Raw genomic sequence first — 13,047 nt, forward strand, 5'->3', positions numbered from 1 at the left:
ATTAGCATCTGAGGCCCGAGTAAAAGCGGCCGCCAGCTCCGCGAGAACGAAGTCGGTTGGCCCAACTGACCTCAGTCGTGCCTTCTGTGCGCCGGTGTTGCGCAGCACAGGAAACAACAACAACAACAACAACAACAACAACAACAACAACAACAACAACAACAACGACAACAACAACAACAACAACAACAACAACAACAACAACAACAACAATAATAATAATAATAATAATAATAATAATAATAATAATAAGGAAAAACATGCTCAGTCAGAGCATAAAGCTTTCAAACACGCTAGCGGACCATTCTTATCAAGGTCAGCGCAGTTGCTGGGATAATAAAGAAAACCAGTGGTAGGGATCGAATAACCTGCCCGCCAATATACGTGTTTACATTTCGTAAGCAAGCTCTGAAGGGTATTTTTGGTATTTCAGAAACTCTTTGCACTGAGAATAGAATACAGCGTTGGGTAAAACGAGTTTAGGATTCGGATCTCCGTGATTCTTGAAATTTAAATTTAAGGGACTAGAAAGAGAAATGCTACGTCATGCGGTTTCGACTGAGAAAGTATTTTTTTTAGAGCTCTTATGTTCGTTAAGTTTGTGGTAAGAGGTTCTTCCCTACTAGAAAAAATTAAGGCCGAACTTGCATTTCTTGAATTTCGCGCTAAAGCCTCATCACTGGTACGTTAATTAATGTGACGTTCCGAATTTTAATCTATTTTCTCGTATTAAGGCCGTTGTGGTGCAATAAAAGTCCACGAAACTTGTCAAGTTGTCTTTGGCTTCTTTAAAATACAATGCAGTTCACCTTTACCCATAAAAAAATTAACTAGGCCCGAGGAGGCACATTAAAATCCATGACGTCACGACTGGCTGGTGCGAGAAGTTTACGGTGGCGTCGCCACCTGCTTTTCGTTTTTACGTCTGTTCTGGCTTCTCAAGCCTCCTCTCGCATTGAGAGTGTCCCCTCCCTTTTTTTTTCGGAAAGGTAAAATTTACTAGCACAGCTCAAGTTATGTTTCCGTCTACTGGCCATTTAAATTTACGGACTTTTTGAAATAAGCTTTACGTAGCTAGATACGTTTCTACAAGAAACTGAAAATTTAATGAGAATTAGAATTAATTTATAAAATTTGGCGAACATAAATAAGGTGTGTCTCAAGCGCGATAAGTTGCTGCACGCGAAGGTTCTCAGACATTTCGCGTACCGCGATATTCCGCCATCTTGGAACATTCTGAAGTTATGAAAGCAGCTTCGTCAAGGCGTGTCCGAACGTGACAGACGTCATGGTTTCGTGGCCGAGTTCAATCTTTGGAGCTGTACCGAAGGAGCGATACCGATCGATAGGTGAGTTTCTCGGCCATATAGAATTACCTTCGCACACGCGTTCCACGGCGCCTAATAACAGGCCCGAATCGCGGCAGCCGTGTGCAAATCCGTGGCCGGCGCGGACGGACACCGACGCGGCCAACTCAACCCGCATCGACTTCTCCCACGCAAGCGCCGTCCCTCGCTGCCCGCTGGCGTGGAACCTTTTCACGGCCCTCGACAATGGCCATGCTCCAATTTGCAGCATAAGCCGGTGTTAATTATCGGCCTAATGAGGCTTAAAATAGATTTCCTAACGTGTCGAAGGAGGCAGGACAAAAGGGCGCAGAGGCTAGGAGCTCCTGTGTGGCCAGACCGGGAAAATGGCGGAAGGAGGGAATCGATTCAGTGACGGCGCGCTGCAGCTCAGAAGAATTCATGATGTGCGAGAAGCCTTCCGGGCTGCTGTCCCTTGTGTTCTTTTCCCTGTGCTGTATTCTTAATGAACGGCTTCTCCTTCGGAGCCAGAATCTGGTCGACGGTAATCACGAGCGTCTGTACCCCGAGTGCGCCGTTTGTTATACGAGGCAGGTGCAAGCACCGCGGGCTGGCCTGCCTAGTGTTTGCCGAGGCACCTGGTATGCGGGCGAACGCGCTCGCAAGTAAGTATCCAGTGGGCGTCGCGTATGTTTTGGCGTGGGCGTAACCGTAGCCGACGTCTGTCAGCACTCGCCGAGATGCGTTTCATTGGCAGTGATCCAAGGACCTGGTGTGTAGTTCCTCCTGGCCACTTCAGGTCCTCCAGAGAAATAGAGCGAAATAAACGTTGATGATTGAAAAAAAGGGACAGCATTAGTAGCACGCTCATGATGGTGGTAGCGTATTGTCAGTGATTATCAGAATGACTGGGCAGGGAACAAAGTTACGGCTTCAGACGAGGCCTCTAAATAATGTCAATTAACGCTGTTTTACATCCCAAAACCATGGTTTGTCCACTAGATACGCCGTAGTCGGGGCATTCGGGTTAATTTAAACTAACCTGTAGTTGTTTTTCACGTTCACCAAAATTTAAACACGCTAGCGTTTGAATTGTCTGCCCCCTTTGGAACACGACCACCTCTGCTGAGAAGGCAACCCGCGACCGCGTGGTCAGTAGCGGAACGCCCTATATAGTTCCTGGGCGTTCGCGGCACGTTTAAAGCGAAATGGCGCAAATGAGATCAAATGCTTTAAAAGCAGACCGTCTTCGCCGTATCCAAAATTATGCGCAAGCGTGAATATTACTTATCGTACCATCAAATACATGAGTTCCGATGCTCACCAACGTTATCGCTTGCTGTTTCCAGTGTCTGAATTGAACTCTTCGCCATAATTTGGTCACGATCATCGCTGTCTTCTTTCTCCCCACTAATACTGAATTCGAAGCCTTCTTCGGCTCATTCCCGGCAAAGGTCGGTAGGTCTTTTCTCTCTCGCCAAACTGTAATAAAGATGCAGGACCAACAGTGTAAACGAACCTCTCTGCCTTCAAGCACAGCAGTCCAATGCTCTAACCACTATGCCATGATCGCACGCGCCCTCCTCCCGTGCTGAAGCCGATTAGCTCTTTGAGGCGTTTGACGCATGCGTCTCCTGCCACTTCCTCGTCTTCTTTCCTCGCGACAGCTCGTCCTTGGGGCGCTCTGTTAGATTGCACTATCTCCGCGATCGCCCGGCATTCTTCAGTACTTCCGTCGTAGCAGACAAAGCTACGTAGAAACTGTACGACGTTGCAACGCTTCATGATAGCCCGGTCGATCCCGTTTTATAATTTCTTCACCGGGATGCAAATGTCATCGTCGTTTTAACATAGACCACATGGCATAAACATAGGTACGTAATAATGGATGTACGTAGTCGAACATCACGTCACAATGCGTGCTTCTCTCGCCAACGCCCGTTCAGAACCCAATAGTTGCCATGTGGTACAAATCGCGTCGAGCAGCCGTAGTAGAAATAATGGCGTTGCCGTCATACGATCGTAGTCAATGTGGTCGTCATATTTCGTGGCCATTTTTGCGTGTGTGGACGTGGAAAAGTCTTGGAGCTGTTAGCTACTGCTACTCTTGATTACTGCAAAGGATGGGGCGCTCTTGGAATCTAAAGGTTTTGATGCTACAAGTTGCATAAGAAAGACTTAGAGTTGCACAAGCAGCCGATTGTTAGGCCCTTAAAGTCCACGTACCGCTTGACACGCCCGGTTTAATGGGACGTACCCAATCCGCTGCCATGGTCAGAGAATGATGCTCTTGAAGTTTTGTTACGTAGACATAAATACCTAAGAAAGTAGAAGTTGGAAGGGCCTCCATGTAGCAGGCCGTTCAGTTATATTATTATGTAAAGAGGGGCAGAATTATTTATGAGTTGAATAAGACATGGAAATATCATGGCAACACATTTAAGTCTCTTTGAAGCGACTACATAGCATCCGTTGTCGGTATACAGAAGGTTACGTAGCACTATGCAAGACAGCGGTATGGAATCGAAACAGAGAAAATACCAAAATGATGTTTAAATAGAAGGCTGACGATTTCTGACAGATTATTCTTTCTACTGACGAATAATCTTTCAGTATCAAGTACGATAACTGCCCTGTGCCTTCAAAATTTGATTGAGAATATAAATGACTAAGGGACAACGCGATTAAGAGTGATAGAGTGATGAACTAGATAAGGGGATCATCGAAAACGTCAAGGTGAGAAATTTGTTATACTCAAGATGAAATGCCTAAAAAAAAAAAGTGTTTTGAATATTTGTTTATTGTTCACGTCACATAGGTGCATGCCAATTTGTATAAGATTTCTAGATCTTGCGTGTAAAGGTTTACGGCGAGTCTCGGGTGTGCGACCTGAATATACACACACATAAAAAACAAACGACAAAAAAAAGCCACAATATGTGCCAAGAAGAGTTTCTAGGCTCCTCTTCACTGTCACGTTTAATCAACAGTTATGGGACCCACTGTGTATTTTCGACCAGCATCCAGGCTTACAATCTCGTTGAAATTGAAACTTCAGTGTGCGTGTTTAAGAATTCCCAGAAACGGACGTGCGATTACATAGACGAGGCCAATATTGGTAATCGAATATTCATGTAAAAAAAAAAGTGAACGTCGCATTGACCACTACCGCTAGCGACGCCAACGTCGCGCTATTATACCATTCATCTGCAGCGCGATAGCGCTTATGTCTTCAACAGAGAATATGCCTCGGCCATTCAGCAATACAACGGGTTGGAAAAAGCGCTGCACAGAAGCGTACTGCACCTCTCGGATGCCTCATTTAATGAACAGAGCAATGAAAGGACGCAGACCAAAAGCGCGGCTGCGTTACGGGCCTCTCCCCATTCCCAGTCATGGCGCACGCATTTCACTTAGCGCTGTCCAAATTTACCCGTTCTGATAGGGCGCGCGGCCCGGCTCGACGCTTATCGAAGCGCAGGCCGCAAATTGATTAACTGTCGAGGTCGATTGGCGACCGCTAATAAGCGCAACCGTCGTGCATGACCCCTTATTGAGCGGGCCGCCTCTTTCCCCGCCGCCCGCCTCCGTGAAAACTTGTGCGACTGTTTTTCCCGTGCCCGGCGCCGAGCCCTCGCCGTGGGCGAAGGGGATCGCGGGGCCCGATGGTTGGCAGGCATTTCGCTCGCGCTTTCGCCCCTCTTCTGTTTCTCTCTTTTTTTTTTGCTCTCGTTTTTTGGCTGCGCGAGAGTGCGCTCCTCGTTTCGCGCCCGACGGCAGAAAGTGGAGCGACGGGCGAGCCGATTAAGCTGAAAGTTTTGGGACGCTTCGGCACCCGAGTCGGAGGAAGGTTCGTTCAGGTGCGATTTTTCAGCGGGAGTTTCAACGCAGCACTCACGTGCCCCGGGCATGGGCAGGCTTTTGTGGACCCGCTTTCCGGCCCTTGCATATTTGACGAGGCACTTCCTCAGAAAGGGTAAGGTGGCGGGGGACGTGGGGGACGTGGGGGCGAACACTGACACGGAGTGCCCGCATTTCTAAAGCGGCTAAATGACGTCTGGCTAAACCTATTTGTATCTCTTTTTATTTTGAAATTCTTCATTGAATGTAATGGAACTTTTCTACTTTGTTGCGCATTATACGAGATTAATGTACGCTGATGCATTTTCGTCGTGTGCATGTAACTCTTCTCTTTTCTTGTTGGTGGCCATGGACGTCCTGATATTGTGAAAATGAAGGCTGCAAAGATCAGTGTTTTTTCTTCTTTCTAAGCTTTGGCACTTTCTGTAAATACTTGACGGAAGTGCATGCATGCACGGAAAGCCAGTTCGTGCATGTTCTTTTTTTCTTTTTTGAGCCTCACATATAATTCTTACCATTCACTTCATGTTATGCTGCTGCATTTGTGGCTATGTACAATGCTGGTATAAATGACTGGCGAGAGCCTCTTTTCTGAATTTTTTTTTATTAATCTCATTTGGTTTATTTGGTTTGAGTCAGTGTTTCATTCCTTGATTCTTTTTCTCTCGTTTCTTTCTCTGGAGAATTTATAGGTGACAAAGTATTACATTTTGTCTCCTCATTCCTTCTTGTAGGTATCACAAGCCTTCAAGGAACATCTCCGTCAGCTCCGCCGCTGCCTATAGATTGCGCCCGTTGCCTACAACATATCCACAAATCTTCGTGATCCAATAAGAAATACGTTTCTCACCGTGCTCTTCACAAAACAATATGCCGTTTTATCGACTTTATGAATTAGCGGCTCCTTGGTAGCCGCTTTCGGCTGTTGACGTAAGCTGCTAACTTTACTACCCAATAGAGAGGTTTCCGTACAATCTCACGGCAGCAGGAGAGTTGCGCAAAAGTCACCTGGCACCATTTCCAGCACCTCTAGAGACAATAACACTGTAACACAGCGTTAACGTACATACGTATTTTTATGCGAACTGCATTAATATCGCGCCTGAGCGTTAACATGAATGCGGCGCCTTGAGTACAATGAGATTAGTATTAGCAATTCAGGGTCTTCATGATGACGGTGACCTGTTTTCTCACATTGAGGCACAGTACGCGCGGTCATCAGTGTTATTAGAGAGAGGCAGTTCGACCCATGTTGGAGGAGTGAACTGTCTGTCTGGTGACTATACAATCATCATACACTTCTTGGAGACTGAATGGCAGCGAGGTTTCCTGATGCATGCGGGATAGTTCGACCTGCAGTCGCAACACTGAAGAAGGAAATGAAATTCGAGCACTATAGAGAGCTCATGGCACTGGTTCCGCGTATACTGCTTTGGACGACTACTGCAACTGTGAAACATCGTTTGCAACGCTTGGTGACGTGATCCCTGAGGGCTCGCTTGTGCGATCCCTTCCTGGTGAAAAATCGACGCCGTGATACGGAATGACAATAGCGCACACAGGTCCGACGCATCTGAAAACGATTTCCATTTCGCTCCACGTATTCCTCTAAGTGCTATTTTCTGCCAAAATTTCGACCATATGATTCTTACAGATCTACGAAACAGAAGGTGACGAGCACAACGGGGATGTCGCTGCGAAATCAAATTTGCAATGTCCTGCTCTTCGGGGACATGCGGGAGCTGTTGGGCCATAGTCTCTTCGTTTTTTGCTAGATTGATTAAAGATAGTAGGTAGCGTAAGTTGCGGCTAATCGTAATTCAAGTACTTTTCTAAGTGCAGCTCATAAAGAAAATATCAGTGAAGAGAACAGAATAATTACAACAATAGCATTGTACAAAACAAGTCGCATTAAACGGAGGTTTCGCTCCTGTGTATGTGCTTGTTTGAATAGTAGAAAGCCTGATTTTTGTAGCCCGTTTGAACAAGTCGGAGAATAATGCTTTCAGCCAGGGTACGGAGCACTTGTTAGTCACATCCCTGCATTATGCCCTTCGGAATGTACTCGCAAAATCTCTGAGGTTCCACATAACTGCGGTAGAGCGAACCATTTTTGCGTGGTAACAATGATAGCTAATTTCTAGTAGTCCGCTCGCGGAAGTACTGCAAGTAAAAACGCCCCGTTCCATAACAAAAATAACTGATAAATCGTTTCGGGGACGGAGAAACAACGTGTTTTACAGCTGTCAGTTTATTGAGTGTATGGCTGAAATGCCCTTCTTGGAGTTTAAATTTTGCGAAAGAGGTAGCGAGTAATGATTTCAAAATTTAAAAGCATTTTTCTACATGTGCATGTCCCGTCTTATGCACGCACATATGAAGTCTAAAACATTAAATTATGGGGTGTAACGTGCCAAAACCAGGATCGGATTATGAGGCACGCCATACTGGGGGACTTCGGAAATTTTGACCACCTGTGGTTTCTTAACGTACGCCTAAATCTAAGTAAGCGAATGTTTTCGCATTTCGTCTCCATCGAAATGCGGCCGCCCTGGCCCGGATTCGATCCCGCGACCTCGTGCTTAGCAGCCCAACACCATAGCCACTAAGCAACCGCGACGGGTACATAGGAAGTCTGCGAGGCCTGTAGACATCTGAAGTGGTATTATTCGATGCGGAAGAAAATAACCGCGATAATAAGCGGTCACCTTGTTCTGTAGATGAGTTGCGTGGCCCGTGCACGCATCAGCACCTGGGTCTCCGTTGTGACACCATATGTTTGCATGTGGCTGGCGCAGGTGTCCCGGGCCGCGCGTTCGTCAAGGACGTGGACAGCAGCGCCCGCTGCTCGCGTTGGGCCAGGAACCTCGCTCGCAACTGGCACGCCGAAACCTCGCCCTCTGAGCCCGACTTGAGCGGCACCTGGGTCTCGCAACGGTACGCGGGTGTGCCTCTTTGCTCTCACGGGTCGTAGCGCTGTAGCACTCGTAGTTTCGTAGCCATACCTAGAGTGTAGCAAGCAGTTCCACAGACTTTCTCCCTAATAGTGCTTTGTCCCTGAAAGCAAGATACCGAGCATGATCCAAAGCCATGGTGCGCCGGATTTGAGTGAGGCTGCCTGCGTACGCTCTTGCTCGCTCTTGCTCGCTCGTGCCAATGCAATTCAAAGTACGTGTGCTCTCCCGGAATGATTATAGTATCCTACACATTCTCGAATCTAGGTTCCGACCAAGCTAACGCCAGCTTCAGAACATGACCGATAAACTGCTGTCTCAGTGGTTCAAGAATTTCATTGGTAAATTTACCGCGTGTACCTTCCGGTTCTGTCCACCAGTACCAGAACCTGGGGCACATGAATGCCCGTCACACGGCCATAGCATGTGTCCACGGCACGCGTACCAGCGGGAACGCGCTCGAGTGACGCCTCCTGGAATGGCACGTCCGCGGCACCGAGTTTCGTGCCAAGGGTCTATCACGTTCGTGGACCGAGCACAATATCATGTTGACAGCTCTCGCGCGGTGATCGCGTATTGCGGATGATTCAGCGCCCGTTGTGTACGTGATCGCGTTTATCTGAAGCTGCAAAGACCTGGTACGACGAAACTATTCCCAGGTAAGAATGGTTGCTTTTTCTCATCTGTCATTTGACACCTTTGCTATCATCTCGTTCGTCACGGGCGGACGCATTGCGCATGAGTGCTGACCATATAGGAGCCACTGTGTTGCATGACTGCATAGAACAACGCTTTGCTACAGAACTCTCCTGTACGCGACCAGATTAACTATCAGTAAAAAATAAATTGCACTCGCTTCTGCTACTGTTTTACAATAATATAATTAGAAGCATTAATTTCATCAAATATTGGTAATCATTTCATTTCTTGCCGGTATGTGAAACACTTTTGTTGTGAATTTGAGGAGCAAAAAGAAAAGGTCACACGGCATAGCTTTATACCTGATTGGTTTATTTGCGTGCTTTTTTTTTCTTCGAACTGTTATGAACGATATAGAACAGGCGACCTCTCGGGACTATATGTCGACATGACACAAAAAGCAGGTACGGGCTCCAAATGTTCCTCGCAGAGCTTATTGACAGTGCCTGATGTTTTGCTTCAGAGGTTTCAAACAAGCAAGAGCCTGGAGTGCGCTTGATTTTGATTTCGACGCTACGTGCCTTCAGCGAAAGAAACATGGGCCAGGATGACGGAACAATTTTATTCTAATTATTTTCCTTTTCGCGCATCGCAATTGGTCCGTACGCACTCCGCATACGTTATCACCGATATCGGCAAGTCGTGAGTGGTAAGTTATAAGAATGAAATAAAATCAGGCGAACGGAATCGCTGCATTATACTGGCCATGATTTATTAAAGTGGCATCGTTTGCAATGATTAATGGATTACGTAAATACCTAGCCTTGCCCTTTATCTTTTAAACTGCAGTCGAACGCCTGCATAACGAAGTGCTTGGGTCCTCCGAAATCATTCGTTATACATGTCACTTCGCGCACCGCAGAGATCACAATACAACCATGACATAATTATTCCTTCGTTATACCGATAATTTAATTCTACATGTGTTCGTTGTAGAGGCGCTCGACTGTATAATGAAAGCTATTAGTGGCTGCCCAAGAGGACATTCGCAAACTGCTTGCACGTGCATTATAGTTTCACACGCCGCGCACGGCGAAGCTGGCCCCTGCGTGCCCATACGAAGCACCAGAAACTAGAAAATTTTACTGACAACGTCGTTCCCTCTGACGTGAGTTGACGTAGGCTTGAAAAAAATCACAAACGCAATGCAGAAACTGTCACCGAAGGGAACTTAAGGCTGATGATGGAGGAGTAAGAGAAACGAATAGAGGACAACATTGACCGACCGCTTGACCGACCGCTTGACCGACGCAATACATGCCATAGGTGCCGCACCGACTGGTCAATCATTACAAGCTGGCATTAGCACGCAAGTTGTCTCATACGGCCAAGATCCCAGAAATCGACACGCTGTAGCTAACCTCTACGGATATACAACGTTGCCGCCCCGCTCCAATCTGTATTCCCGCTGCAAATGAAGTCCGCTTCCCGGCGGGGCTATATACTCTGACGTCGGCCATGCTCTCGGAGGGGACCCTGCACTCTCCGTCCAGAGACCGTTCGGTGTTTCTGTCTCATTCGTTTGTTTGTTGCTGGTTCTTTTTTCTTTCTGTCCTTAGTGCGTCGGCATGCTCACGTCGAACAGCCCCTCCTGACTTCCGAGGAAGAGGAGCAATAAAGCACGAGGAAACAGGAGGTTCACGAAGGAGAGGGAAGCTATGCGACGATATACTCAGACACAGTTGGATGGTCCATTTGCGCGACTGAACTCGGCTTAGAGAGAACAAAGAGCTCAGCGAAACAAAGGACACGTCAATCGCCAACAAGATAAAAGAAGAAAAGAAAGGTGCTGCAGCGCGTTCTAGCATTATTTGAAACAAACTTAGTTTCTTGTTCACTTTCTGCACCGAAACCTAATTAAATTTGCATTGCCGGCGCAGTCTCGTTTGTTAAGATGTGCTAATAGTTTGTCGTGGTCCTTTCTTTAACGGTGTCATCGTGTTGTTTGTGTCTGCGCGCGTACACACATACACAGTTAAAGGTCTGTGTATGCATGTGCGATCATGCGTGTTTGTGTGCGCGCGTGTCGCGTGACTGTGGTTGTGCTCTGCTGCTGGCTCATTATAATGCAGCTGCATAGCTCTATCAGCTGTGTTACAGCTAGCAACATATCCACAGTTCACGCAGTTCATTGTAATGTCGGCGGTGACTTACGCATGCTTAAGTTATTGTCCTTCGAAGCTTAGAATGTGTAACTATTTCCCGATATTAAGCAGCTATGATGAGCAGTTTTCCTGCGTTTCCTTTATACAAGCGTTATGCAATGGACACATACCATGTCCAACGTTTTGCATCGACATCAGTCAAGCGCTCTAAATTGTGTTCGCCTTGTCCTCCCTGTCCGTCCGTCCATTCCGTTACGCTGAGACGATCGTTGTCGTTATCGACGACCCTTAACGACTTTTGTCGTTGTCAGGCCACTTAGTCATCCCCAGTTTCACCATCGCCAAAGGGTGAAGGAAAAGAAAACTTATCCACAACCGCCGCCACTGGTATTCAGCCAATATTCCTGGAGCAGTGTGTATTTGTGAGTCAGGTGTGCTAACCACCGCGCTATCGTGCAACATTTTCTTTCTTTATTACACGGGAGGAGAACTTAAAAAAAATGAGCCACAGAATTTTAAGGTAACTGAAAACACGTTCAAAAGTCAGGCAAGCAAGCGCCCAATAAAGACATCCAGTCCGGCGTGCGTGCAGCGTACACACTACGAACGTTAGCAGCAGACTCCCGAAAAAAAACTATCGAATGCTTTGCGCTGGTTCAGCGTGCCTGTCACACATTCTACTGTGCCAAAGCTATGTAGGCCAAGCACTATGAACATGTCATAGGCTGGGTCACAGGGATCTTTAAAAGGTAGGAAACGAATCGTGCATGGTGCGATATCTAAATCTTCTTTTTAAGTGTTATTTGGAGAATGTCTCAGAAGAACACCGCATCCCTACGCTCTACAAAGCAGTGACCAATCGTTTGAGCGTGGGCACACAAACGGTAGTTTGTCGACCGCGGCACGAAATAGCCCCTTTACTCCAATCAGGGTTTGACAGGAAGGGTTGCCAAATGTAACTTAAAGAAAAAAGTTTTGATCCCTAGAGGAATAATCATTCGACGTACACGCTTAAATACATCTAAGTACAAACGGTAAAGCGGGACAGGAAACAATGTGTCTATGAGTGCAGCAGAAATTTCTTTGCGGGAGGCAGTGAAAATATATGTCACACAAAGCAAGCCTTTGGAAAGTAAAAAAAAAACAACCTTCAAAAACCTTCTTCAAGAACCCCCAAGCTCGTGCATCTCTGACAGTTGATTACACAACTATTTCTGGAAGGTAAATTAGGTAATTCATTAAGCAATGTTGTAACATCTCTCTTAGAAATGAACTGTTTGCATCAGGAAAGAAAAATAACGGGAGACAAGTTGTCTAACAAAAAGGGAAACAAGGTCAAGACCCCCTCATTGGAGAGGAAGAAAAAGGTTATCACGCTCCATGGCTTCAACACGGGAGTTCCACAAGTAAGCAGCAAACACACGATGGAAAGCCTGCAACCTAAGCCGCGAGCAGTGTAATACCTGCAGGACATACGTAATTCGAGCTGCTAGGAACACATTGCAGCCTTTAGCTCGGCTAAGTATGTACAACTGCCGCCTCTGCCATTTGTTAACCTTACGTTGCATTTCTGCAACTTCCACTGACCAGTGAGAACTACTATTGAGATATTGAGAGATGGTACACCTAAGTACTTGGAAGTCCTGCTTCCACTGAATACCTGCGGAGTTGGCATCGTACACCATAGACCCAACTAGGACCCTGAACTCTTCTCAAAATTATCTGCTGCACCAAAAGCTGAAAACTGCTGCGCTATGGCAAGGGCAATCTGTACGTTTTTCTTGTCAGAACAGAAGGCGATGTCATCTGCATAGGCAAGTACACGAACCTCATTGGACGACAACGTGAATCCGTGAACGGTATGAACCTTCATAATTCGGGCGTAAAGCGGTTCCATGTGCAAATCGAATAATAGAGGGGAAAATGGGCAACCTTGCCTTACCGACGCCAGGAGGTAGGTCGATTCGGATAGACAACCATGAACTATTAGCCTTGTTGTGTCATTAGCATAACAGATCACGATGCCTTTAAAAAGATGAGACCCAACGTTTATGTGCTCTAACATGCGAAATAAGAAGCAGTGACTAACTTCATCAAATGCTCTTGCCAAATCAACCTGAA

The 13,047-nt window shown here is 46.6% G+C and overlaps 2 protein-coding genes across 6 annotated transcripts in view; one reads left to right on the top strand and one right to left on the bottom strand.

Moving 5' to 3' along the window:
• Positions 1–13,047, bottom strand: part of LOC139054180 (eukaryotic translation initiation factor 4E-binding protein Mextli-like) — a 511,761-nt gene that overhangs the window by 211,118 nt on the left and 287,596 nt on the right. The gene's annotated exons all lie outside the window — the stretch shown is intronic.
• Positions 1–13,047, top strand: part of LOC139054181 (protein APCDD1-like) — a 330,330-nt gene that overhangs the window by 64,464 nt on the left and 252,819 nt on the right. Inside the window, exon 2 of the mRNA XM_070530851.1 lies at positions 7,967–8,105. Coding sequence (XP_070386952.1) covers positions 7,967–8,105 — 139 coding nt within the window. The remainder of the gene's footprint in view (positions 1–7,966; positions 8,106–13,047) is intronic.

This window comes from Dermacentor albipictus, chromosome 1, assembly GCF_038994185.2.
Source record: "Dermacentor albipictus isolate Rhodes 1998 colony chromosome 1, USDA_Dalb.pri_finalv2, whole genome shotgun sequence".
NCBI classification, from domain to species: domain Eukaryota; kingdom Metazoa; phylum Arthropoda; class Arachnida; order Ixodida; family Ixodidae; genus Dermacentor; species Dermacentor albipictus.